The sequence below is a fragment of the Eucalyptus grandis genome, chromosome 6 (assembly GCF_016545825.1).
Source record: "Eucalyptus grandis isolate ANBG69807.140 chromosome 6, ASM1654582v1, whole genome shotgun sequence".
NCBI lineage: Eukaryota > Viridiplantae > Streptophyta > Magnoliopsida > Myrtales > Myrtaceae > Eucalyptus > Eucalyptus grandis.
Window position 1 is genome coordinate 19,855,349 of NC_052617.1, and position 27,186 is coordinate 19,882,534.

At 40.3% G+C, this 27,186-nt stretch overlaps 6 protein-coding genes across 6 annotated transcripts in view; 1 reads left to right on the forward strand and 5 right to left on the reverse strand.

The window, feature by feature from the left end:
* Positions 1-27,186, forward strand: part of LOC104453184 (geranylgeranyl transferase type-2 subunit beta 1-like) — a 102,724-nt gene that overhangs the window by 50,979 nt on the left and 24,559 nt on the right. The window lies entirely within an intron of this gene.
* On the reverse strand, positions 1,578-10,177 carry LOC104451890 (disease resistance protein RPV1-like). Its single transcript, XM_039314416.1, has 5 exons — positions 9,651-10,177; positions 3,807-4,754; positions 3,668-3,752; positions 3,217-3,492; positions 1,578-3,026 (listed from the first exon to the last, which is right to left on the reverse strand). The coding sequence occupies exons 1-5, from the start codon at positions 10,175-10,177 to the stop codon at positions 1,578-1,580; spliced, it is 3,285 nt and encodes a 1,094-aa protein (XP_039170350.1).
* On the reverse strand, positions 19,508-20,880 carry LOC104453175. The gene is made up of 2 exons (XM_039314417.1): positions 19,891-20,880; positions 19,508-19,600 (listed from the first exon to the last, which is right to left on the reverse strand). Exons 1-2 carry the CDS (start codon positions 20,878-20,880, stop codon positions 19,556-19,558), a joined length of 1,035 nt encoding a protein of 344 aa, XP_039170351.1. The 3' UTR covers positions 19,508-19,555.
* Positions 20,925-22,634, reverse strand: LOC104455341 (disease resistance protein RPV1-like). Its single transcript, XM_039314418.1, has 3 exons — positions 22,140-22,634; positions 21,707-22,020; positions 20,925-21,566 (listed from the first exon to the last, which is right to left on the reverse strand). Exons 2-3 carry the CDS (start codon positions 21,857-21,859, stop codon positions 20,925-20,927), a joined length of 795 nt encoding a protein of 264 aa, XP_039170352.1. The 5' UTR covers positions 21,860-22,020; positions 22,140-22,634.
* Positions 22,119-22,664, reverse strand: LOC120294360 (TMV resistance protein N-like). The gene has a single exon (XM_039314419.1). It carries the CDS (start codon positions 22,662-22,664, stop codon positions 22,119-22,121), a length of 546 nt encoding a protein of 181 aa, XP_039170353.1.
* Positions 22,665-23,982, reverse strand: LOC104455324 (protein VARIATION IN COMPOUND TRIGGERED ROOT growth response-like). The gene is made up of 2 exons (XM_039316029.1): positions 23,503-23,982; positions 22,665-23,221 (listed from the first exon to the last, which is right to left on the reverse strand). The coding sequence occupies exons 1-2, from the start codon at positions 23,745-23,747 to the stop codon at positions 22,963-22,965; spliced, it is 504 nt and encodes a 167-aa protein (XP_039171963.1). The 5' UTR covers positions 23,748-23,982; the 3' UTR covers positions 22,665-22,962.

The following is a 27,186-nucleotide window of genomic DNA, read 5'->3' on the forward strand; positions in this document are numbered from 1 at the left end:
GGGGGACATTAATGTGCTCTTTGATTTATCTGATAACTTTTGGGATAGATTCAGGTCATGCTCTTTTCATGAAAGTCATAGAGTATATCCTCACATATAACATACTAAAATTTGGTAGCAATTAGTTGAGTTTTGAGTATTGAAATGCCTTTCCTCAGTGTGTAAGGGCTCTGGAAAATTTGACAGGTTTACAGGTTGAGTCTGTGAGTTACTGCTCTTTGTACAATGAGAAATAGGTCTAGTTTTCACGAAGAACACTAATTAATGTCCTCTCTACTACAAACTAAAATTTCATAATTCTTCGAAGTGATTTACTATGGTTTTGACTTTGTTATTTCTAATCGGGCAATTCTGCCTATTTTCTGCCTTGGTCCAATTTTGCGAATACTAATGGGAAATTGATTGAATCTTTTTGGTGACCTTTCGATGATCATGCAGGCACTTTATAAACTGATCTTTGGTGCATCTCTTTTAATGTGATGTGGTGTTGCTTGGATGAGGCAAGATTAGTACCCACGCGGGTGCTCTATTTGCTGAATAGATTTGCACTAAGAAGTCACATGTGCAATTGCATGAGGATTGGTTTCTGGCATGATCAAGAGATATTGAACGATGAGTTTGCAGATGTGGTGTGATTAATCCCAACGTGTGGATGTGTGAATTGTGTGAAATGAACTAAGTGTAAGAGATTTCCATCGGCTTTGCGATACCGATGATGCCCTAGGGAGTGAGATGCTCATGCTGTGTGATCATGGATGCCTCAATTTTGCAATACCGAGATGTCTCGGAGTGAGATGCTCCCGTTGTGTGATTGGGATGCCTCAGCTGTTTAATACTGAGATAATCGGAATGAGATTCCCATGATGAGGATTCCATGGAAGTCCGATCGGCGATCTAGAAGTGACTCGAGGAGACTGGTTGGTGAGCCGGTGTAAGTCAGCACACCAAATACCCATAATTCTTGTAATGCCCCACCTAAAAGATGGACGACACGCTGGCACATGATTCCACTCCATCGCGCGGTCCACAGAAGCATAGCAATGTAAATAAACTATGAAACTATTACCCTATGAAGCTAGAGCTCACACGATCACATTCAACCAAACACCAACTACCACACCGCTTGTACCTGTTCTTCAGCGATTAGCTGGTGATCCGGAGCTTGAGTTCAGCCCTATGCCTCCCGCCACTGATGAAGTTAGTGAATGCAGCCATTCGAGCCTCATGTAGCACCAAATTCCTCCAGCCAGGTGGCACTGAAGAAGAAAGACTTGAAGCTTGTGGACATGGAACTTGAAGCTCGCAACTGAACCAGGGAAAGAAGAGAGACAGCGAACGATGGACTGAAGCTTGCGAGGAGCGAGTGAGCAGCGACGAGGATTGGGTGATGGCGATTTGCTTGAGCAGCGGGAAGAAGAGGAAAACGTGAAAGAAGAACCCTAATTGCTGGTGCACATTTTAGAATCAGTTTGTTGTCTCTGTTTACTGGAATAAAGCAGAAATGGAAAGCAAATAAAACAGAACAGCCATGATCTATGAATTGAAACAAGGCGCACCAAGGATGCCCTCTTCATGTTTCAGAATCGCTGGTTTCGTAGCCGGATTTCCTCTTTATCATTCCGAATCTTCTCTCTAAAAGACTCCCAATTGCCGTGATAAGTACCACATCTGCGGCTGAAAATATCATCAGATGTTATGTCGATCTGGCATTCATTCGGTATTTTTGAGCTCGATGCATCAAAAATTTCTTTAGAGTATATATTCCCATGAACTCTCAACAGCCGCAAAAACTCTAATTCGTGAATGCCCTCCATACTCAGCAGCCTCCAACAGGAGTCGATATGTAACCTCTTCAAATTCTTCAAGTTTGACAAACCTTTTATCCTTCGTAATGAACCGCAGCCTTCAACAGTAAATACTTCCAATGATTCCAACGGAGAAATAAAATCGATAACTTCTACCTTCCGGCACCTCCCCATATGGAATTCTCGAAGCATCTTCAGGGAGCTTAGGAAAGGGAACTTTCCCCTCCAAGATTCAATCAACTCCGGAGGTCGTACCTCATTATACCTCAAGTCCTTCGGCAGAAAACTCCTGCTCGGGGCATATGAGATATCGAGAAATGGAACATCAAGTTGCTTGTACACCTCGTTTTCTCTCAACTTTTCCAGTGGAGGAGGCCCGCCGAAATGTACATGTTTCACTTGAGCGTGGTAAAGCTTTAAAACTATCAAGTTTGATGGTAGTTGTTTGAGGGTTCGGAAATCCAGTCCAAATAGAGTAAGATCTTTCATCAGAGAAAGGGAACCCAACTCTGTAGTCGGTGCACGGATATTAAATAAGCAAAAGTGCAGCTTGTTTAGTTTAGATAACCTCCTAATCCACCTTAAGTCACCAATTTGAAGTACATTTGAATTGTGCAACCAATTGGCACTGTCATCAGATAGAAACAATTCAACTAGATTAGTAAGGTTTGAGAGGTTAGGGACAGTCAGCAACGCTTTAGATATCAGCCGTAGAGTGGTAAAACTTCTAGGAAACTCGGGCCACTCTTTTATACTATGACCATGCTCCAAGTTCAGTGTTTGGAGGTGAAGCATTTTGCTCATTGTACTGGGCATTTCCACAATTGGTGTATATGATACATTGGAAGATGACAGGCTCTGTAATCTACCAATGGAATTTGGTAATCTTGTAAATCGCTTGCATGATATATCCAGCTTCGTCAATAACTCTAATTTTGAAATTGAGTCGGGGAGCTCACTCAAGTTATCACATTTACTAAGAGAGAAGTGTCGAAGATTCTGTAGCTCTCCAATTTGTTCAGGTAATTTTTCAAGTTTCAAACATGACTCGATACTCAAGTCAGTCAACCACCTCAAATTCCCAATAGAGCAGTCAATTTTCTTCAAAGATGGACAATGACAAATAGTCAACTTCTCTAAAACTAAGTATTTGTCAAAGGTTGGTGTCCCACGTATGGAGTAATTATGTTGAAGATTGAGAACCTTCAATTTTGTTGCCCCCTACAAAAGCCAATGAAACATCAAGATAGATAATTAAATGTCTATACAAGAAATAGATATGGATTTAGGCTCCCAACTTGGGTCATATGTCATTCAATCCTCTCACTAACTGAGAAAATTAGACTATAAATCCATCAAATTTTGTCCTTCATTGAATGAGAAAATTAGACCAGCAGGGAAACTCACGAACCTTGATTAGGTAATTGATCTCATCTTCGTCGAGGTTAGAGAAATGAATATTCACCAGAACCACGTTTTCCAGAGCCAAATTGGATGGTGAATAACCTATATCGACCCTAATGATCTCTTTCAACTTGGCAAGATAGCCCATGAAGCTACCTTCCCAAACTACGTTACTTAACCAAAGAAACTTGAGATGTGGGAATCGTCTAAGTTGCTCCGCCGTGATAGTTGTAGGATCGTTGGAGGACGTTTGCAAACAGAGTGCTTGAACGCTTTCCTTAATCTGCCAATGACATTGAGGAGCAGGAGTAGGAATTTGTCAATAATCCCACAATTTAATTCGTCGAAAGGAAGAAAAAAAATTAATCAATTAAGTAGCTCCCAATTGAGAAACATGATTAAACCCTCAATTACGAACATGGTAAGCAATTTTCTATTCAAATTTGGTCATACTTTACCTCTATTGACCTTAATGCGCAAATTATTTCATCTCCATCCCACAACCTGGTACGCTCTTGTATAGCAATTGCCCTTCCAAGATCTCTAAATTGATCATGCATCCAAAATTGATCATTTTCTAAAACCTTTATCATGCACCTGTTAATAAGGACATGAATAGCATACTCTGCCTTAAACCCACAACTTTTCCATTGGTAGATCAGATTAGTCTTCTTCCAACCGATGAAAAAGCATCCAATATCGAGAAATATGTGTTGTTGATCCGGCTCCAAGGCATTATAGCTAATCCTTAGCTTTTCTAACACATCCCTATGAGGTGTTTCCCTTAGCTTCTCAAGTGTCTCTTCCCATATTGTTTCCTCTTTTTGACCAAATAGCAATGAACCTATAGCTTCAAGAGCTAAAGGTAGTCCACCCGTAGTTGAGACAATGCCTTTGGAAAGAGTGTAATAATTAGTAGGAGGAGAGCTGTCATGAAAGGCATGCCTACTAAAAAGCTGGAGTGCATCTATTTTGCTCAACCCCTCCATTTCATAATGTAAGATTTTACACTTAAATCCCCTGATTTTTAGAACGTTTTTGTCCCTAGTGGTAATAAGTATCCTTGTACCAGAATACAAAGAGTTCACTTCAATTAGTTTTTGGATTTGCTTGTCCTCGACATCATCCAACACAATTAGCATCTTCTTGTTGCAAATTGTTTGTCCAATCATAGTGATCCCCTGATCCATGTTATCAATGTTAGGAGCTACTCCAGAGGTGGATATATCGGACAATAATTTTCTTTGCAACTTGACCAACGAGCCCTTGGCTTTTGCTGTTTCCCTCACATCTTCAATAAAGCTGCAGTTTTTTCCAAAGCGAGGACATAGTTGATTGAAGATAATTTTGGCGAGTGTTGTTTTACCAATACCACCCATACCGTAGATTCCAATGAGCAGCACACCACCAGAGTGGATGTCTAATAAATTGTTTATGGCTGCTATTCGATCCTCCATTCCAACTAAATCTTTGGTCACTTGTCTTTGTCTTGTCATGAGCCTGATCACCACCTCCTTAACAACCGACTTGATAAGATCCCCATGGCTGCCACAAAGTTGAATAGTTTCAATTGAGAAAAGGCAACAAATTTGCATGTTCACCAACCATCTAATAAGCATCCAAATGGGAACGCAACTGAGTTTAGGATATATAAAGATTCAACATTACCTCCAAAGCTTCAGAACATGATGAATTACAAAGTTGAACATCCATCACAAGTTTAAGTGGAAGGAATAGAGGAAGAGATATGTTTGATCTTCATATCAAGTTGAAGAATCAAAATTTCTAGCGAAAAAAAATGGAATAATCATAATATAAACGTTGATGAATTATTGTAAAAGAAAATTTACTCTCTTCTTTTGATGTGGAAAAGAACCTTGCAAAGGCAATAGTTCCTTAGAGTGCGTTTGGTTGGACTTTTGGAAAAAGCCTTTTGAAAAATGCAAAGGACTTTAGATTAAAAGAGTTTTGTAACATGCAAATTGCATTTGGTAAACTGTAATCTAAAAGTTCACTGTAAAGTACCTTTAAGTAAAATAGTGTTTGGAAAATTTTACAATTATAAATGAGTTTTGTGATTAAAAAAAGAAAAAATAGTTGGTTGGCAAAGGGTAAGCAGTCACCGGCGATTGAAATCTAATGCCGATGGCCGACGTCTTAGGTTGAAGGCCTTAGGCTATTGTCAGAGGCCATCGATAAGAGCCGCCTTGGGTTGGGCGACCCCTGACGAGGGTCTTGTAAGGCTACCTGAGGTCATGTGACCTCAGCGAGAGTCGCCTGATCGTGCGCCGCTGAGATCGCATTGTCAAATTCATCATCAAAACATCTTCTCCTCCTCCGCATCTTAACCACCATCATCTTCTCCTCCATCTTCTTCTACACCATCTCTCAATCTCTCTTCTTGAGGACCATGAAGAAGTAGAAGCCTGATAGTCCAGTGTCGAAGGGCCCACCCCTCTTCGACCTCTTGTTCGAGGAGATTGTGTCCATCCTCATCTTCCTCAACCAAGACATGCTCAACTGCAAGTAGGGGTGAACATCGGTTCAGGGTCAACCCTGGATCGACCCTAGACCGACCCAACCCTACTGGTCCTGGTTTAATTCTTAAGGAGACTAGGTCGGTCATTAGTCCTAGGATTCTTGGACCAGCACTATGCGGGTTGGTCCTCAGTCCTAAGAGTTCAGAGTTAGTTCAACCCGAACCAACCCTAACTATATATATATAATATTATTTATAATTTTTTATATAGAAAACCTTAAAATAAATGGCGTCAACCACATTAAATAGTTCTTTAGTGAGGAATTCAAGTAATTTTACATTGTTCTTTAATAACTTAAATTTTTAATGTCTTTTACGGTGTCAATAGTCAAAATTTACGAAGAGGGAAAATGTTTTTATGAGGAGTCCTCACGGCGTCCAAAAGGGCATAAACGACTCCTTACGGCATGCTCCTCTAATACTTAATCTCTTCTATCTTATTTGTCATCTTAGTCTTCAATTTGTCAAAATCGAAAAAAACAACTTCTCCACTCATCACTCAACACTCGCCTCGCTCGCTTTGGGTCACTCATGCCGCTCGCCACTTAATGCTCACTCAGCTTGTTGCTCCCCGCTCGACACTCGATGATCATTATGTTCAACGCTCATCCCAATCTACCTTCACCGCTTGCCTCCTTCCTAGCTGACCTCGCTCGTCATTCAACTTATTGGGTCGGTTCGGTCCTCGGTTTCCCTTTCAAAGAGTACAAAAAATGAAATAAAAATTATTAGTTAGTCCTAGATTGACCCTAGTATCGGATCGAATCCATTGGGTCAGTCCAATCCTCAATCGTTTTTTCAAGAAGTACAAAAAATGAGATAATCTCGAGTTGACCCTAGAACCATACTGAACCCACTGGGTTGGTCTGGTCCTCGGTCCCAAACTCAATTGGATCAGTCATTGGTCCCAAAAATTGAGGACCGGCATTGTGCGGGTTGGCCTTAGGGTTAGGGGGTGGACTAGCCCAACCCGGACCATGCTCACCCCTAACTGCATGTCCTCCCTCTTGTCTGCCTCTCCTTCCATGCCATCAATCTTGCCACCACAAGTCTCTCTGCCCCCTCTACGTTAAGCACCTCCCCAATGCCTTCACTTGCTACCCTAAGGCCGCTAGCCTCGACCTCTCCCTTTGCCCATGTGTCACCGACGGCTCCCTCGCTGTCGTCGCCGCTACTCGCGAGGACTCCCTCTGCTCCCTCGACCTCTCCGAGTGCAACCACGCTACTGGGTTACGGTGGCCCAAACCTAGATCTGGGTCTTGACGGCTCAGATTTGGGTCCTCGCCATGACCCAGGGCAACCTAGATCTAAGTCGTGGCAACCTTGAGTTGGGCCATTGCGACTCACGAGGGGTTGCATGACCTAGATCGGCGAGCTCTCACCATGGTCACGTGGTGCGGTGACCCACATAGGTTGCTTGACGCAACCAGGTTACTGGGCTACGGTGGCCCAAACCTAGATCTGGGTCTCGATGGCTCAGATTTGGGTCCTCGCCGTGACCCAGGGCAACCCAGATCTAAGTCGTGGCAACCGAGATTTGGTCCGTTGCGACTCGCGAGGGGTTGCATGACCTAGATCGGCGAGCCCTCACCATGGTCATGTGGCGCCATGACCCACAGAGGTCACTTGACCCTCCGGCAATGATTGCCTGTGTCGCCGTGACCACGCTAACATCTCTCGAGCCGTTGTCGGCCCCTCGTAGCTAGGTACAACCAAGCCGACCGCGGGGAACGGGGAAGATGAATAGCATCACAAAACAAGGGTAAAAATGGAAAAATAGAAAGTTGATGAGGATAGTTTCGGGAAAAAAAAAAAGTTGCACAGTATCAACCGACATGCCCATAAAGCTGAAAGCCTAAGGCAACCTCCTACCTGCCTTAGGCTTTTAGCCTTCTAAATGCCCACTTTTCTTCAAGGGGGTTTGCAAAATTTTTGCTAAACACCCAATATCTGGCCCAGGGGATTTTGGGTGTCTAAAGTCCCTTCCAAATGCTACTCGAACGCACCCTTAATCAACTTCTTTAGCATTCAATAAAAATCTTAAGACATACATGGAGCAAATTAGCATAAAAAAAGATGAAACAAGACCAAATTTTTATACGATAGAGATTAGGTGAAAAATAAAATAATAACAACGATGTTAGCGAAAAAAAGTGAAAAAATCATAATATAAACGTTGATGAATTATTGTAATAGCAAATTACTCGCTTCTTTTGACGTGGAAAAGAACTTTGCAAAGGCAATAGTTCGTTAGGGTGCATTTGGTTGGACTTTTGGAAAAAGCCTTTGGGAAAATGCAAAGGACTTTAGGTTAAAAGAGTTTTGGAAAATGCAAATTGTGTTTGGTAAACTGTAATCTAAAAATCCATTGTGAAGTACCTTTGAGTAAAATAGTGTTTGGAAAATTTTACATTTATAAATGAGTTTTATGATTAAAAAAAGAAAAAAAAATAGTTGGTTGGCAAAGGGTAGGCAGCCACCAGCGATTGAAATCTAATGCCGTGATCGACATCTCAAGTTGAAGACCTCAGGCTATTGTCATAGACCATCGATAAGAGCCACCTGGGGTCGGGTGACCTCCGACAAGGGTCTTGTAAGGCTACCTGAGGTCGCGTGACCTTAGCGAGGGTCGCTTGATCACACGCTGTTGAGATCGCATTGTCAAATTCATCATGAAAACATCTTCTCCTCCATCTTCTTCTTCGCCATCTCTCAATCTCTCTTCTTGAGGACCATGAAGAAGTAAAAGCCCGGTAGCCCGGCGCCGGAGGGCCCACCCCTCTTCAACCTCTTGTTCAAGGAGATCGTGTCCATCCTCATCTTCCTCAATTAGGACGTGCTCAACTGCAAGTCCTCCCTCTTGTCTGCAGCTCCTTCCACACCATCGATCTCGCCACCGTAAGTCCCTCTACCCCCTTCACATTAAGCACCTCCCCATCGCCCTCACTTTCTACCCTAAGGCCGCCAGCCTCGACCTCTCCCTTTGCCCCTGTTTCATCGACGCCTCCCTCACTGTCGTCACCACTGCCTGCGAGGACTCCCTTTGCTCCCTCAACCTCTCCAAGTGCAGCCAAGTTGTTGGGTTAAAGTGGCCCAAACCCAGATCTGGGTCTCGACGGCTCAGATTTGGGTCATCTTCGTGACCCAAGGCAACCTAGATCTAAGTCGTGGCAACCTAGATCTGGGCCATTGCGACTCGCGAGGGGTTGCACGACCTAGATCGGCAAGCCCTCACCATGGTCACGTGGCACGACAAACCGCAGAGGTCACTTGACCCTCCGGCAACGATTGCCTATGTCATTGCGACCGCGCCGTTGCCGGCCCCTCATAGCTAGGTACAACCAAGCCGACCACGGGGAAAGGGGAAGATGAACAACATCACAAAACAAGGGTAAAAATGGAAAAATAAAAAGTTGGTGAGGACAGTTTCGGGAAAAAAAGTTGCACAGTATTAGCTAGCATGCCTAGAAAGCTGAAAACCCAAGGCGGCCTCCTACTTGCCATGGGCTTTCAGTCTTCTAAATGCCCTCAACACCCAATATTTGGCCCAAGAGATTTTGGGTGTCTAAAATCCCTTCCAAATGCTACTCCCAAACGCACCCTTAATCAAGTTCTCTAGCATGCAATAAAAATCTTAACACATACATGGATCAAATTAGCATAAAAAAGATGAAACAAAGCTAAATTTTTATACGATAGAGATTAGGTGAAAAAAAAAATAATAACAACGATGTTAAGTTAGAAAAAAATTGGAAATCTCGTGATTTAAAACAATAAAAGAAGAATTTGAAACTTTTTGTTTAAATTATGGAAATTAGAGTCGGACTATAATTGATCAATTTTTATAAGAACTAGGGCCTGATTGTGCAAAATAATTTTCAAAATCATGGTTAGATTCTTACCCTAAATATTTCTCTAGCTCCCATCCCCTGGTGCCATCAACTTCTTTAAGAGCTTGCTGCCATGTCTCTACATCCTTGGATCTAAATTTCTTCTTCTGATCCTCAATCTTCTGCTTCAAATTCAATATGGCATTTCTATACAACGTGGTTTTCAGCTTTACGTCATCGGGTTTCACATCATAGAAGATGGGCAATATGACCTTCTTCCTATCTTCTTTAGATTTAGAGGTGTTCTCCACCATCTTCGCAAGTTCGCGGAGGCACCAGGGACTTGAAGCATAATTTTTGGAGAAAATGGGTATGTAGAGCTTGCACAAGTCGATCGCTTGCAGAAGTTTGTCACTAATTCTTTCACCCGCTCGAAGCTCTTCGTCATCGATGAAAACACGAATCCCGGCATCTACCAAGGCATGATAGAGGCTGTTAGTGAATCCACGACGAGTATCAAGCCCTCTAAAACTCAAGAACACCTGGTACTCTCCTCCCAACGTATCATCAGTGCTCGTTCCTGCCTCTGAGTTCTCCATGGGGGCTCACTTCACACTTAGCAGGGCTTAGCAGGGTCTCTTTAATAGGCACTGTTTAAATAGCTTTCCATCTATCACATTCTACAGGGGATAGGCAATTTTGCACAAAGCCGAAGATGTTTTGCGGTTCTTACAAGTTGGGGACTTCAACGTCAATCATGACGAAGACTTTCGAGACTTATTGGGGACCATTTAAATATTATTTGTGGATGTCTAATTCTACCAATCCCTTTAGGAAACTCATTCGTAAGATCCTTGTTGAAAAAACATTACCTCTCACATATTTAAACGTATTCCCGTTTGCCATAAACAACACGCACGGATAACTTCGTAGCAGTTGCATATAGTCAATAAAGTCCATAGCTTTACAATTAATGAGATGGAGAACAGTAATGGAGACGTACCTTTTCACACGCCCTATTTCTTCTAAGTTTCTTCTTGGTGCTTTTCCCTTTGTGCTTTTGAACTTTTGGATTAAATAAATCTGACTCGAAAATTCAAATCATTTATGATTTCACACTATGAAATATATAATTTGATCTCTTTGCCTTAAAGATTTACCTTTAATCATAATTAATTACTTTCAACAAATATTCTCATAAAATGTGCCTTTATATTAAAAAGCAAATAACTGTGCAAATCTTTTACAACACTAACTTCCTAATTGACAACTATTGGAACTTGAACATGGTGTAGTTGATGTGGTTTGGACATCAAACTAAATCAAACTAAGTCGATGGCTTTATAAAAAAAATAAGGTGGAGGACAATAATGAACGTGTACCTTTTCTATAGTTTCACATATTTAAAATCCCAATCCAATATTGTAAAATAACATTTTATCTATATAAATGCATAATAACAAAATATTTCCCAAAAATCACCTCTCATTTGAAAAAAATGCTCCACCTAAGCGCTACCCGAGCATATACTTACTACTTATTATGAAATATTTAATTTGATCTTGTCATCTTAAAGACTTACCTTTTATTATAATTAATTGCCTATAACCACTCAAGTATTCTCATTAAATGTGCCTTTATATTAAATAGTAAAAGATTGTGCAAATCTTTTTCAACACTTATTTCCTTAGTGATAACTACTAGAATGTGAGCATGATCGTTGACATATAAATTTTTGTGATTAGATTGTGTGTTTCTTAAAAAAGATTAAGGACCAAATTTGCCAATAATGCTATAATTCAATCCCTAAACACCTAGTCCACACGATTTTTGCATTCGTTCCTCACATTCGTGGTTAGAGGCATGTTGATTTCGACACCTTGGGCCTGGCATCAAAACAATCTTGGACCGACGAAGATGACAGGCACTTTCGAGTCCCTCCAATCTCTGAAGAAATATTCAAGGCCGATTGATTTTCTCCTTCCAAGTTGATCCATTTTTGTGCGTACCATTAAACCTCAGCTAACCTCATCGCTTTAGCCTTACGGGGGACATGAAACTAAGTCAACATATGGGCCATCTAGTCAACAATCGACCAAGAGTTTGACCTGGGACCAGAGAGAGAGAGGGTGCGAAACAGAAAAGAAAAGAAAGCAGAGCAGAGGGCAGTCTTGGCAATAGGAGGAAATAGCAAGAGTAGGACCTGTTCAGACAGTTTATCTCGCTGCATATTGAAAGTGAATTATTAGGTGAACAGCCCGAGGATTGCGGGGAATGTTTATCATTTTCTCGCCTGTTCCTCACATTGAAAGTGAATTATTAGGTCTGAGGATAGGAGAGGACACATATGGGATGTTTGTCATTTTCTCGCCGTTCCTACTAACCATTCATTGCGAGGATGACGACATCAAATGTTTATCAAGTTTCTCGCCTGTTCCTCCGTTAATTTTGAAATCATTGCTGCCATCCCCCTTCACAATAGTCGTTTTGACCCTGCACGGTCTGAACAATCGTCTCCGCTCGAATCTTTGGACCGAGCCATCGCTTGATGAGCTCAGCAGCGTGGTCGTTGCGTCACTTGTCCAGATTCGCCTTCCATCAGTAGCGTGGTCGTTGTGTCACCCCGCGTTCCATTACTCAGCTGCTATGTTAGCGCTGGAAATCACGCATCGATTTCAGAAAATAATAAAAAATAATGCAAACAAACAGTCCACAAAACTAAATATAATAATAAAATAACATAATCAAAAGATCACCAAAAAATTTTATTATCTAAGTTCATTCAAATCTTGGCTATGTTTTCGCGCAGAGACACTCTGCAAATCTACAAGATTTTGAATAAAGTTGAAATATAGCAATGATCTTTCATAAGATTAGAGCACAAATAGAGTTCTCAAAGAAAAAACTTACTTTTTTTCTCTTTATTTTTTTTTTCAGCCCATTGATGGCTAGCGTTTGACTATCATTGATGTAAAGTCTTTTAACCTAAAAACAAAACTAATATAAAAAAAAAAAAAAACCCTTGAAAAAGATTTGGCTTCACTTGCCTATAATCTCCCATTTAAAGAAAAATATATCAATGCACCAAGCAACTTAGCATTCATCTACTTAAAAATCTAGTAATTGAAATTTGTACCTCTGTGACAATCCTCATCAATTAAGATAAAATAGTACAAATCGTAATGTTGACTCCTGAATTTTTCCTGTTCATATAGGATTTCATTGTATAGAAAAATAAGAATTAATTCTTAAGCCCTAAATAAAAATAGTTTTCACTAGAATTGCATAGTATATAGACATTATGAACATTTACATTACGATGTATATAATTTATAAGAAAAAAATTGAAAAATGGAAAAAAAAAAAAAAAAATAACTAATTGATTAAAAATATTATTTAAAAAAAGGAAGAAGAAAAGAAGAAGTGAGATCGAGCCAGGGTCAGGCCGGCCCAGCCTTTTCCCTTTCTTTTCAGCCTTTTCTTTTCACCTAGGCCCAGCCCCGCCCACTTTTCCTTTTCTTTCCCCCAAGCCCAGCCTCTTCCTTCATCTTCTCCCTCACGCACTCCCATTCGTTCACGCTCTCACGGAAGCAGAGGCGGGACGGGGAGTGAGGAGCACGCCTTTTGTGTTGGGGGCAGGCCAGCACGGCGAGCTGGCGGTGGCAGAGGCGATGCGTGCCTGCCAGGCGTTAGAGGGGAGAAATGGACGGAGAGAGAAACAGGGAGATAGAGGGGATCCGGCCAAGAGGGAGACCGCGAGTGAGAGCAGAAAATTCGCCCGGCTGAGCGCCGTTCGGCCATCCTCGACACAAACCTAGAATAGTATCATGATCATCAGTGTAGACTTTCTCAAGTAAGAAAAATTTCTCTTTTATTTTATCTCAGATCCAATGACAAGGATAAAGCATCAGTTTGGGCAAAGCAAACCGGATGCAATTCTTTAGCAATATGACAAGGATAAAGCATCCTGCATAATGCTGTCTTGTGTTTGCACGAATAGATCTAATCTTGTTGAAGGCAAGACCGCTCATCTCTAACTAATAACAACTACCAAAGAGTTGATATATCTAGAGTAGTATCATGATTCACTCTCCAAGGATAAACACCCTCTAGAAATGGAGAGATCAGTTTCCCTATGTCTTCTTTAGTTTGCCTGCAAACCATAAATGGTGGAAGTTGAGTTCAATGGAGTAACCTGACAAGCCTAAGTTTCGAGCCACAAAAATTTATGTGTTTACAGTATTGTCTCTCTTACTATATAGCCTTTTGTTTTGATGGGGCAATCTTTCGAAACATACTAAAACTGACATCAAAGGCACTTTTACAGCAATAATATTAGGGTATATTGGTGTTGTGTTTATCCTAGACTATGTTGGTACATAGCTTCGAGGAAATTTAATGAAATATCAACCTGACTAAATTAAAGTTCAATGCAACCAAATGCAAGGCTCTTAAGAAACACTGCTCGGTAGAGAGACTTGTCAATTAAGAAGTTTAGCCGAAGCTCTCTCCGTTTTTCTTTTACACTGACGCAGGCTTAATGATAATATAAAATTTTCATTAAATCATATTTTGTTAAATATTATTTTTTGGTGACCAAATGCAGCCAGTCAAATTCTGGTGAAGAATTCTATAATAATTATGCTCTATTTGTTACACGAAAAATAAATTATTTGATAAATATTTTCCAAAAAATAATACCTTGTGTCACTTAAAATTATTAATCAATGAACAATGTTTTCATTATTAATAATAATTTATGTCTAAACAATTGGGAAAATGTCATAAATAGTCCATATACTTTTACTTAATGTGCAATCCCGCCCTAAATTTTCGATTGGTTCAATTTAGTCCCCGAACTATCGATAAATGTTCAATTTAGTCCTTCCGTTACTATTTTTCCCTTCCTCTTTTTTCTTCCCTTCGCCGGCTCCGTCACGGAGGAAGCGGCATCGTGCGAGGGTCGCCCTCGCCCAGGTTGTTTAGGGCAGCCCTCGCCCTCATTGGCGTCGGGCGAGGGCTGTCCTTGCCGGACGTAGGCGAGGGAGCCTTGGCGCCCGCGGGGTAGGGATGGCCCTCATCGATCTAGCAAGGGCTACCCCCGCCAAAGTCGGGCAAGGGTGCCCTCGCCAATCTCGGGCGAGGGTCATCCTCGACCCGTGCGAGGGTCGAACCCTGCCCGACGTAGGAGGGAAGCCCGACGCCGAAGAGGGTCGCCTCGCCGCGTCCGCAAGTACTTCCTTGCCGACCGACTCCGCCATGGCTGGTAGAGGGAAGAGAAAAGAAGAAGAAGAAAAAAAAGAAGATCAAAATGCCAAATTCTGTTAACTTTAATTGACAAGATGACGAAATTGGTTAATTTTCAAATAGTTAGAGACTAAATCAAACATTTATCCATAGTTTATGGACCAAATTGAGCAAATCAAAAGTTCAGGGATGAGATTGCACATTAAATAAAGTATAAGGACCATTTGTGACATTTTCCCTAAACAATTTGGTGAACGATGAAAAAATTTCTTATCATTCATTTTTATAAGCGATACAAATAATTACAAGCATTATAAGTAATCTTTTTTGAAAAATATTTTTTGAATCATTCATTTACCTCCAAATAGGAGGACAATGAAATAATATTCAGCCGAAGAAAATGGATAATTGGGCCCATTTTTCGTTGGCCCAAAAATTCTTGGGCATAATTAAACCTTCGTCCCTCAGCCGAACGAAAGAAAGTCTCATTTTTCAGTCGACCTGGAGAGCATTTTTGGTTCTGAATTGAGCTCAAACCTTCGTTTTCGCCCTAATTCATCTTCGATCGATCGATCGACTGGTGAGGTCTTCAGGGAGCTTCTGTGAACGTTTTTCACTACTAATCGTTACGCCGCTGCTTCTGTTCTTCAGTTTGATATCTATTTTGCTTTTTTAAGCTAGTTTTCGTTGATGTCGCGACTGTTTCTTGCTGATTAGATCGTCTTTGACCTGGGGCCGGATGGTTTCTAGCTCGGGTAGCAAGAAAATATTGGAGATCTCTCGTGGTGATCGAGATAGATAGTAGTGTAAGAAGGTGAGATGAAGATTTCAGAAATGTTGTGCCGTAGGTGTGTTCGAGCCGTAATTGCTGATGGGTGTCCGTGGAATTACTTCTGTTGGACGTGCTTGTTTGTCTAAATGGCGGTGCTTTCTTTGAACTGGAGATTATTTTGTGCTTGAGTCAGAAATTGGGGATGCGAGCAATTTGAGCATGGACCCATCTTCTCCAATTGGAAAGAGAGATGTGCTTCATTCCTTTTATCCATGTTAATATGCATGCGATTGTTCAAAACAAAGTTGAACACAATCTTTTGTTAAATTTATAGGATCTTTACGATCCTTGATGACCTCACGAAATTTCGTAATTGTATACTTTTTTCGCTTGAGTTGCTAAGTTCTTATGTGACATGTGTGAGATTTGATTCCATGTTCATTGATATGTAGTCCCTTATTGATTGATGGGAGAGCTTGCTGGTGATAAACATGTCGAGTGCATATTGTCTGATGAAAAGATAGGGATGAAATTTTAACAATTCTCTTCTTGTTCTCTTGTCCACTTCCTGCCAGTTACTGACAATGACTCGGTTTATCTGGATCTACTATTCAGCATTTTGGAGTTTTACCGATTTGAGCTTTTGGGTTGATATTGCACTCAGAAAAAGGATAGTTTTTAGTAGGTGGTTTTGGAGCGCTAGAGATTGAATGGAGCATATTGGGGATTGACCATTCTAGATCTTCTTGGAAAACTTGGCAGTGTGGATTCAAATGAAGTTGTTTCTTGGATCCCGCAATGCCAGCATGGGTCTCGTTTGTATTTATTTGTCTCTCAACTTCTTTTTTGCAATTTACCCACGAAAAACATGCAGTTAACAGAACCTCCACTCCACATTCAATCGAATATTTCTTATTTGACGGTATGATTAAGATTTTAGCTTGGGATTAACAATTCCATCCGTTACAATAATGACTGCGCCTTAGAAGTGATTAGTGTTGCTTTATTTATTTTCGAAACTTCACTCTAAAGAACAAAATGTGAATTTCACTTACGGTTGCTTGTGCTGGTGGATTTGGTGGAGACATTATAGACATCTTCTGTGTGACAGATTGTGTCCTTTGGAATAAAGGGTCCTAGATTTGCAAACTCTTACCATCGATGCAAGTTTCTTGGTGTTATTTTTATGTTTTTAAGTTTTCAACATCACGAGTGGCAAACTTTCCTTAGGCTAGCCAGACATTGATGAGGGGGGCTTTCTATATGGAGATTGAAGTTGCTACTGTCGGATAATCCCCGGTGTCAAATGTTCTACATTGTTGTGCCTGAACCTTGATTCAGACATCAGAGCAGTGTGAAACGAAGATGGATATTTCTCTGGGGATACATGGGGAGAAGTTTATACTCGGTGTCTTGTCCTCATCTTGGATCAATTATAATTTTTGTGCTTCTTGAGGATGTTTCTTAAACTATTGACATCCCTTCAATCCTTTTTTCCCTTCGAAGGTTCTCTTATTGTGCTATATGCTGTCTTGCGATACTAAAACGGTTGGATTCGATAAATGTGAAGAATGCTGTCAGATATATAGTGAGTTGCAAAACTCTCGATGGTGGGTTTGGTTGCAATCCCGGTGCAGGGTCTCACCTGAAATGATACCATCGCAAACAGCCTTCGCTTCCATCTTGATGGTTAATCACTGTGTGCATCACTGATGTCTATCTAAGATATCCTAAGACAACGCACTAATGTCCTTGCTCTCTTTACTAATCTAGCTGGTAGTACTTAACAGTTGGAGAAAACCATCTGCTCTATCTATATCTACAAGGAACTATTTGTCACCAAAATGCCAACTAAAACATTCCAGATCTCGCCGTACTATAATAAAAGGTAAAGAAACTTCAGAGTTGCCTAAAATATTATTAAGCTACGATCTTCACAAGACAATGATCTCCTTTGGATCGGTAAGACTATAGTCTCGTATAAATTGAATACAGTATAATCTTGGCGATATATTTTGAGAATGTAAACTCGACCTTAAGGCATACTTACTGAATTTCATAAATCATCAGTTTTGAATAATTTTTCTTTCCAATTCCCAGGATCCTACAATGTGCAGTTCTAGAAGTCTATATTCGGGGACATAGCAGGTTCACAATTGATTGCAAGTATTCTAATCTGAAAAACCTCCGGACTTAGTAAAGTAGTAATCACGAGATTAACAGAACCGCTGAATCCTAGAATGCTTTGCTAACTGAGCAAGTAAGCACACTTCAAACGCGTGAAACCCGCAATGAGCAACAATCGAAAAATGCATTCTCATAAGCAGCCACGAAGGGCCTCAATTGCAGTTCTTTCCTCTCCTAGCTAAGCAATAACGAAAGTTTCTCCAGTCCACCGTCCCACCCTTGAATAATATAGAGCAAATCTAGCAACCCAACCAAATCTAGCAAATATGTCATAACCTCATGCTGAGCTCTTTCGCTGGTTTCTAATTTCTGATTGGTGCATAGTAAGTCATGTATCTGCTTAATACATGGGGTCTTCTAATTGTGCTCCAATGAACACATCCAAAGGATAAAATTGAGTCGCCACAGTTTTGAGACATTCCTTAGGACTCATCCTGAACGTGTGAAAGTAGGGAGGAATTGATGATTTCCAGTGGAGAATTAGGCATAAAACAATGAAGCGCCAAACAAGTAAATTAAGAAGCACAAGAGCCTGACCAAGCACCTTGCCACAAGTTACTCACTTTTCTCTCTTCTTTCAATTCAAATAAGAAGATATTTGCAAAACGGAGAACTGGAACGTGGGAGTAATCCTGAAGTGACAAGATTTGGTGTTCCTGCTTAAATAGATGACAAAGCCGTGTGTATCTTGTCTAGCCAATTGTCTAGTCGGCCACATAGCAAATTTGACATACGGAATGCCCAACCATATGCAGCAGACCTCAAACCAATGGAAACCACAACTGTCCAAAATTTGAAAAAAGAAAAAAATGGATATCCCATTTTAATTCTGCACGATGAACCAAGAAGAGAAGCACCGTTTGCTTCATTTTCAATCATCAAGAGCTCCTTGCAGGTGATAAACAGACAGTGGACACTCATTAAAACGACGATTATCCAAACCTTAGAATATACTTATAGATAAACTCTTCACGAGAAGATGCCCAACATCCTCTGCACATGATTACACTCAATCGAGCAGTCCACAAAAGCATAGCAACATAACTAGACTAGGTATTCAAACAGTCAGACAAATGCAAGAAAGCAGACCCTTATACAAATATTACCATATGAAGCTCGAGCTCATGCTCTACGCAAAGATAAATCACACGATTACATTAACTAAACACCAACTGCCACTCTGACCAAAAAAAAAAAAAAAAAAAAAAGAAACACACCAACTGCCACACCATTCTTACCTGTTATTTAGCGATTAGCTAGTGATCCAGAGCTTGAGTTCAAGCCCATGACTCCTGCCACTGATGAAGTTATAATGAATGCACTAAATTCCTGCAGCTGTGCGGTACTGAAGAAGAAAATGTGCACGAGAGTGAAAAGTGGCATTGGAGAAGGACTTGAAGCTCACGGACATGGAACTTGAAGCTCGCAGAGCTCACGGACGATGGAACCTGGGAAAAGAGAGACGACAGCGAACGACAGACTTAAGCTTGCAAGGAGCGAGCGAGGATTGGGCGTGGAGTCACTGTGGAGCGAGCGACAGCGATTTGCTTGAGCAGCGGGAGAAAGGAAGAAGAACTCTAATCCCAATTCGACTCGCAATTTGAGACTGACTTAGCTACCTCGGTCCTAAAATCCACTTCAGGCAATTTTTCCCCTCTTTTCTTTTTTTCTGTTCTTTTTTCTTTTGCTCTCTCTCTTCCGTTCATTTTCCTGGTTCTCTTGCTTTTTTTTTTTGAAGTTCTCTCCTCTTTCTTCTTCCTTGTTGTTTTGCCTACTCTGTCTTCTCTTCCTTTTCCTTCTCTTTATTTTCCTGATTCTGCAGAAAGAAATAATAAAATGAGTTGAGGTCTCTTGGGCCTAAAAATTTCTCTTAAGAAAGGCCCCTTCGTTATGGACGGTGAGGGATGTAAGATACCCAACGTCACCACCGAAGAGGACACACAACATATGGAGATTCCCAGTAAGATGGGCAATTTTAATAAGATTTTTCTTGGTTGCGCGTTTTAGAATCAGTTCATTGTCTCTCTTCACTAGACTAAAGTAGAAATAGAAAGCAAGCAAAGCAGAAGAAAAAAAGTATGATCTATGAATGGAAAGAAGGCGCACCGTTTTCTGCAGAGAATCCCCTGTTTCTGTTTCAGAGTCCACTGTTTCAGTTTCAGAGTTCCACGCTTGCTCTGCTCCATTCAGAATCTTCTTTCTGTAAGACTTCCAGTTGTAACTATAGCAACCACCGTTAGTACGACAGTCGGGTAACTCCCTGCTACCTATTATGAGTATCCTGCAATTATCTGGTATTTTTGAGCTTGATGGATCAAGAATCCTTCCCACTGATTTGCAGTTATCAATATTCAACCACTGCAAGAACTCTAATTCATCAATGCCCTCGACAACCTGCAGGCTCGGGCACCGGTGAATCTTTAACCACTTCAAGTTCTTCGAGTTTGACAAACCGCCTAAGCTTTTTAACGAAAAGCACTTTTTTACATACATTTCTTCCAATGATTCGAACGGAGTAACAAATTGAATATCCTGTACCTCGTGGAACCCTGACAAAATAAATTGTACAAGCGTCTTTTGGGAGCTTGGGAAAAGTATCACTCCCCTCCAATGATCAATCAACTCGGGAGCTTGTAGTCCATTGCACCCCGGCTCCTCCGGCTGACAAACCAAACTCTCGGAAGATCTGCGGTCCTGAATACGTGATCTTTCTGACGATTCTAAGACATCGAGAGATTGAACATCAAGTTGCTCGGACACCTTGTTTTCTTTCGATTTTCCCAAACTTGTTGGAAGGAATGGAGTCTCCTTTTCCGATGGAGGAAGCCCATCGAGGTGTACTTGTTTCCCTCCAGTTTCGTAGAGCTTTAAAACTATCAAATTTGACGGGAGGTGTTTGAAAGTTGGCAAGTCTTGTCCCTGTAGAGTAAGTTCTTTCAGCAGAGAAAGGGAACCCAACTCTGTAGTTGGCGCGCGAACATTTGTAAAGCAGACGAGCAGCTTGCTCAATTTGGTTAAACTCCCAATCCACCCCAAGTCGCCAGTTTGGGTTTGGTCTCTATCTTCATATTCATCTTTCGTCTTCTCTATCTTCATAGGGTCTATCTTATCTCTTCATAGCTTTCTATCTTCATCATAGGTCAGGTGTCTATGTTGCCGCATCCGTCTATGACGCCCCATGTATCTTCATAGCCATCAGATAGGAGCAGTTCAACTATATTAGTAAGGTATGAGAGGTTAGGGACAGTTTGCAGGGAATAAGAACTAAGCCATAAAGTGGTCAAACTTATGGGGAGCTTTGGCAACTCTTGTATCTCATGACAATGATCCATATGCAGTGTTTGGAGTTGACGAAACTTGCTCATTGTACTGGGCATTTCCACAATTGGGGTGCCTATTACACTGAGAGACGACAAGTTTGATAGTTCACCAATGGTATCCGGTAATTTCATAATTTTTGTGACTGATACATCCAGCTCCGTTAACGACTTTATTTTCAAAACTGAGGCGGGGAGTTCAATCAACCTGACACATCGACTAAGACAGAGGCACTGCAAATTTTGTAACTCTCCAATTTGTTTAGGCAATTTTTCAATTGACCGACAATGCTCAAAACTCAAGTCAGTCAGCCACCTCAGTTTCCCAATAGAACGATCAATTTTCATTAAAAATTTAAAAGACTCAATAGTCAACTTCTTTAAATTTGAGTACTCGGGAAAGGTTGGTGTCTCACTTATCAAAGCATTACACTGAATAGTGAGAACCGTCAATTTCCTTGCCCCCTACAAAAGCCAATAAAACAGTAAGACATACAAGAAATAAATATGGATTTAGGTTACCAATGAGAAAATTAGATAATAAACCCGTCAAATTCTGTCCTTCATTGAATGAGAAAATTAGACTAAGGGGGAAACCGGCATACCTTGATTAGGCTATCTAACACATCTTTTGTGATTTCAATCCCATTAAGATTCGCCACAACCACGTTTTCTAGATGCAAGAAATTGGTTGCCTCCAAATGTTGATTACAAGATCCGATCGTACTATTATATAAAAGTAATTCAAACGGATCCATTTCAACTCAGAAAGACAGCCCGTAAAGTCACCTCGGTAGGTTACATTAGGCAATGAAAGAAACCGCATACGTGGAAACCGTTTAATTTGCTCCGAAGTGACAGTCCAAGGAGGAGGAAAATAACTCCATGGCAAATGGAGTGCTTGAACGCTTTCTTTGATCTGCCAATTCGTAGAAGAGAAGAGAAAATGAAACAAAAGAGTAGCTCTCAAATCAAAAAGTGAATATTGAATTAAAAGAGGTATAAGCAATTTTCTATTCAATTTAGGCCATACTTTACCTCCGTTGATCTTAATTCGTGAATGATGTCGTCTCCATCCCACAATCTGGTACGCTCGTTTTTGGCAATTGCCCTTCCAAGATCTCTAAACTGATCGTGCATCCAAAGGCTATTATTGTCTAACTCCTTTATCATGCATCTGTTAATGAGGACATCCATGGCATCCTCTGGGTACAAATTACAATCTTTCCACACGTACATTGGATTAGTCTTATTCTCACCAGCGAAATAGCATGCAATATCAAGGAATATCTGTTTTTCATTCTGATCTAAGGCATCATAGCTAATCTTTAGCTTTGCCAAGACATCCTTATGAGGTGTTTTCTTTAGCCTCTCTAGCCACTCTTCCCATATCTCTCTCTTTTTCCCAAAAAGTGATGAACCAATTGCTTGAAGAGCTAAAGGTAGTCCACATGTAGTATCGACAATGCCCTTTGAAAAAGCACAATAATCAGCTGGAGGAGAGTCTTCATTGAAGGCATGCCTACTAAAAAGTTTAAGTGCATCTTCACCTTCCAACCCCATCATTTCATAATCCTTGAATCCATACTTAAGTTTCCTGTTAGTCAAAACGTTCTTGTCCCTAGTGGTAACGAGTATTCTACTACCTCGATGCAAAGATTTCTCTCCGATTAGTTGTAGGATCTGATTGACCTCATCAACATCATCCAATACAATTAGCACCTTCTTGTTGGAAATTGTTGCTTCAATCTTATCAATCCCTTTATCAATATTATTAAATTTGTGAGCCACTCTAGAATAAGAGATATCAGACAATAATTTTTTTGTAGCTTGACTATGGTCTTGTTTTTTGCCGTTTCCCTCACGTCATCAAGAAAGCTGCAGTTTCTGCCAAATCGAGGACATAGTTCGTTGAAGATGGTCTTGGCGAGTGTTGTTTTACCGATACCGCCCATCCCGTAGATTCAATGAACCGCACATCACCAGAATCAATGTCTAATAATTTCTTTATGTTTGCTATTTGATCTTCCATTCCAACGAAATCTCCGGTTACACGTCTCCGTTTTGTCTCGAGCTTGGCCACAACCTCGTCAACAATAGCCTGGATGAGTTTTAAATGGCTGCCACAAAGTTGAACAGTTTCAATTGAGCAAACGTGACAAATTTGCATATTGACCATCTACTAACCAACCGGGTGGGGACGCGATCAAGTTCAAAAATATAGAAGAGAAATGTTTGATCTTTATATCAGGTAGAAGAATTAGAATTTCTAGCAAAAAAAAAGGGTAGAAGAATCAAAATATAAAAATCTAATGAATTAATGTACTGGAATATTTACTTAAATAAAAAAAATGGCAGCCCGATTATACAAAATAATTTTCAATCATGGTTAGATTGTTACCTTGAATGTTTCTCCACCTCCCATCCCTTGATGCCACCAACTTCTACGAGAGACTCCCGCCACGTCTTTATATTCTCGGAGCTGAACTTACGCTCCCGATCCTCCATCTCTTGCTCCAAATTCGATATGACATCCTTGTATAACGGTGTTTGCAGCTTCACATCTTTGGGCTTCACGTCATAGAAGATGGGTAATATGACCTTCTCTTTCCCATCTTCTTTATGTTTAGAGGTGTTCTCCACCATTTTCGCAAGCTCGTCAAGGCACCAGTGACTTGAAGCGTAATCTTTGGAGAAGATGGGTATGTAAAGCTTGCAATTGTCAATCACTTGCAGAAGGTTGCTAATTTTTTCACCGGGTTGAAGCCCTACGTCATCGATGAAAACACGAATCCCGGCATCAACCAAGGCTTCGTGGAGGATATTGGTGAATGGAAGACGAGTATCAGGCCCTCTAAAACTCAGGAAAACCTGGTATTCACCTCCTCACTGTCTCTGAGTTGCTGGTGCTAACAACGTCACTGAGTTCGTCATTTCATATTTGAAGATCCCATTTGCCATCCAAATCGCGGTCAACGCTCACTTCGACACGTAGTGATGCTGCGTGTCGGATCGAGCGACGGCGAGCCCGCGACGGCGAGAAACCGCCAGAGAAAGAGTAGAGATTGAGGCGCCAGAGAACGAGTCGAGTGAGGAAGGGCCAGTGATGCTGCGGGATCGGCGACGAGGCTGCAACTGCAAGTGAGGAAGGGCGAAGGCGAGGCGGAGGGAGGAGGAGAAGGATCGAGAGGAAGAGGAGAGGAGGGGGGTTGTATGGAGGTCGTCCGGCGAGGAGATGGAGATGGATCGAGAGGAAGACCGTGCAGCGAGGGGAAAAAGTTTCGGTAGTGCGGCGAGGGAAAAAAGTTTCGGCAGCTAGGGTTTTGGAAACTCAATGGGGTGACAGCCTGTCACGTGCGTGGGGGAGGGAAAAAAGTGAAATAAATTTGGGGTGGGGAAATAGTCTGACGTGGGAAGGTAGGGAAAAAAATTGAAATAAATTTAGGGGGGGGAATAGTCTCTCGTGGGGGAGGGAGGAAAAAAAGTGAAATAAATTTGGGAGTGGGGGAAACTTTGTTTTAATCGGATAAAATAAATAAAAAATTTAAAAAATAAAAATACTGAATTTTAGATGATAATAAATTTTGATCATTGTAAAAAAATCATAGATTTATTTAAATAAGTTGATTCTAATTTTCAATGAATTAATTTATTAATATTATTAGTGTAAATTCATTGTAGGCTTTTTTTTAATTAATTATTATGAATTTAAATCAAATTAAATATAAATATAAATATTTATTTAATATTTAACGATGTGCATTAACGCGTAGAAATTAACATTTTTGAAAAATAACGTATAACGTGTCGTGTCGCGTGTCGCGTGTCGCGTGTCGTCGGTGCTATATAGGTTTACAGTCAATCAAGTTAATGACTTCAAAAAATAAAAATAAGGAAAATGACAATAATGGACACACACCTCTTTACACTCCCAATGTCCTTCGAGTTTCTTCCTTTGTCCTTTTCACTTTGTGCTTTTGAAAAAGAAAAATACGGTGGAGGACGATAATGGAGGTGCACCTTTTTGCATGCCCAATGTCTTTCGAGTTTCTCCTTTGTGCTTTTCACTTTGTCTTGATCTCTCCGCCTTGAAAACTTTACCTTCAATTATAACCAATTTCCTTTAACAACTCAATTATTGTCGTAAAATGTGCCTTTATATTAAAAGGTGAATGATCATTTATTTCCTACTAAAAACTATTAGAATGTGAGCATGGTGTAGTTAGTGCAGTTTGGATGTCAAATCAAGCCAAACTTTATAAATATATTTTGAGTTTTAGCACCTGGATGAAATAGGATCAGATGAGAATTATAGGCGCTCGGCCACTGTTCAAAATTGGTGAGAGGAAGTGCAGTGATGGCTTGTCAATGGCCATGATACCAGTCCATTGCGGTATTGCTTTGAGCACGAAAGAAAGAAAGAGAAACCACGATGGTCCTGACCACAAGAGACGGCTTTTGCTCAGCTGAAGAAGAGAGAACGAGATTAATGATGGCCATTGCCGATAATGGGCCGAAAGGGCAGAAGACGAAGAAAGTTGCAAGGACGGTGTCTTTTCATGTTGGCCACTCATTGTTTCCTTACTTCTGCTTTATTTGGTTCCGCTGAATTTCCTCTTCAAGTACCAAGAGGAAGAGCTCTTAAAGTCATAGAGATTAGAGAGCTCTGAAGGCTGCACAGAGCATATCGAAAAGCGTGTCGAGAGGAACTCTCGATAACACCAAATATTTATGTTCTAAAGAGGGTTAAATCTTTAGTTAAGATTTGCCTCGTACTTTTAAGAGATTGGGAAATTTTTTCAAGAGAAATTTTGAAGGCTAAACATTTTATGAATTATTGAGTATAACTAGGATTTGAAAAATATCAAGAGCATTTAAATGGCTCAAGGATGATTGTAAATTTCGTCATATCTTTTAATTTATAATTGAATCTTCTATTGCTCTCTCATAAATATAAGTCATAAATCAAATCACGTAAATTTAATATTTGATTCATTTCTTTGTTTTGTGCATTTTATTCAATTTTTTTCCAAAAAGGAATATGGTTTGAAGGAAAGTGAAACCCAACTAAAAGATATTCAATATGATCAGCATTACGGGGTATTGTTCTTTTATTGCCATTTTGTCCATTGAATCGCCGTGTGTACCTTTCACTTTCCTTCCCTGTGGTCACATATATTTTATTTATTTAGTTTTGGACGCAACATATCAAGAAAACCCTAAATTTGCAACTACAATCTTGATATATTAAATAAGTCTATTTTGCATTACTTGACATAGATTTTCATGATGTTTGTACATAGATTTTCACGACGTTTGTTAGCGATACATTTTTTTAATTATCATGTTTAACATAAATCATTTTCATATTTCATCTCTTAATAATTTTTCATGAGAAATTGAAAATCATTAGGAATGTTATCCTTCAAAATTTGAAGTAATGAAGCTCATATAGAGCTTAGCCGCAATTATTTATTTTTTCGCTTGTTTTATTTATAAATGTCTTTTATGGCGTTATTGGTTGCTTTGACTTGTTGACTAAATCGGTGCACTGTACGAAGTCTTCGAGAGGATGACTTGTCCACATTTATTTTATTTCATTCATAACACTAGTATCCAAATCATTGGACTCAATTAACACCGATTTATAAACGCAAACCACTCCATCCACATACGTTAGATTAGTTCCATTCACAGGATGGCTAGCAAGACACTCTAGCAATGAGTAAGAGACACCATGATCAAATTTGAACAAAATATTGTTTCAAGAATAGCGTTCAAAATACACGTAATGCACTCATGAGGGTTTATAGGAACTCAACTCTGCACAACAATCCTTTCTATCACATGGCAATCGGATATCATAACTATGGTCATATTCGATGCACTACTTTGTTCAACTTAGCGACACCTTATGAAAACACTATGAAAATGTACATCCTATGATTTCAAGCCATTGCCTCAAACAATTGAAATACACGTGCATGATTACTTTTTAGTAAATTGGAAGATCACCATATTACAAAATCCCCAAAAGATGCCAAAATGCCATTCATCAAAATCACGGTTTTACCTTTTTATCAAT

Coding starts and splice junctions, on each gene's coding strand:
- LOC104451890 (XM_039314416.1), bottom strand. CDS start 10,177: ATGGAGAACTCAGAGGCAGGAACGAGCACTGATGATACGTTGGGAGGA. Junction 3,493..3,667: donor GCGCATTAAGGTCAATAGAG/GTAAAGTATGAC, acceptor TGTCATTGGCAG/ATTAAGGAAAGCGTTCAAGC. Junction 3,027..3,216: donor AGATCAATTACCTAATCAAG/GTTCGTGAGTTT, acceptor TGGCTTTTGTAG/GGGGCAACAAAATTGAAGGT.
- LOC104453175 (XM_039314417.1), bottom strand. CDS start 20,880: ATGAAGATAGAGAAGACGAAAGATGAATATGAAGATAGAGACCAAACC. Junction 19,601..19,890: donor GGGATTCTCTGCAGAAAACG/GTGCGCCTTCTT, acceptor TTCTTTCTGCAG/AATCAGGAAAATAAAGAGAA.
- LOC104455341 (XM_039314418.1), bottom strand. CDS start 21,859: ATGGATCCGTTTGAATTACTTTTATATAATAGTACGATCGGATCTTGT. Junction 21,567..21,706: donor TGTTAGATAGCCTAATCAAG/GTATGCCGGTTT, acceptor TGGCTTTTGTAG/GGGGCAAGGAAATTGACGGT.
- LOC120294360 (XM_039314419.1), bottom strand. CDS start 22,664: ATGGGGTTGGAAGGTGAAGATGCACTTAAACTTTTTAGTAGGCATGCC.
- LOC104455324 (XM_039316029.1), bottom strand. CDS start 23,747: ATGGTGGAGAACACCTCTAAACATAAAGAAGATGGGAAAGAGAAGGTC. Junction 23,222..23,502: donor GAGGTGGAGAAACATTCAAG/GTAACAATCTAA, acceptor ACTTTGTGGCAG/CCATTTAAAACTCATCCAGG.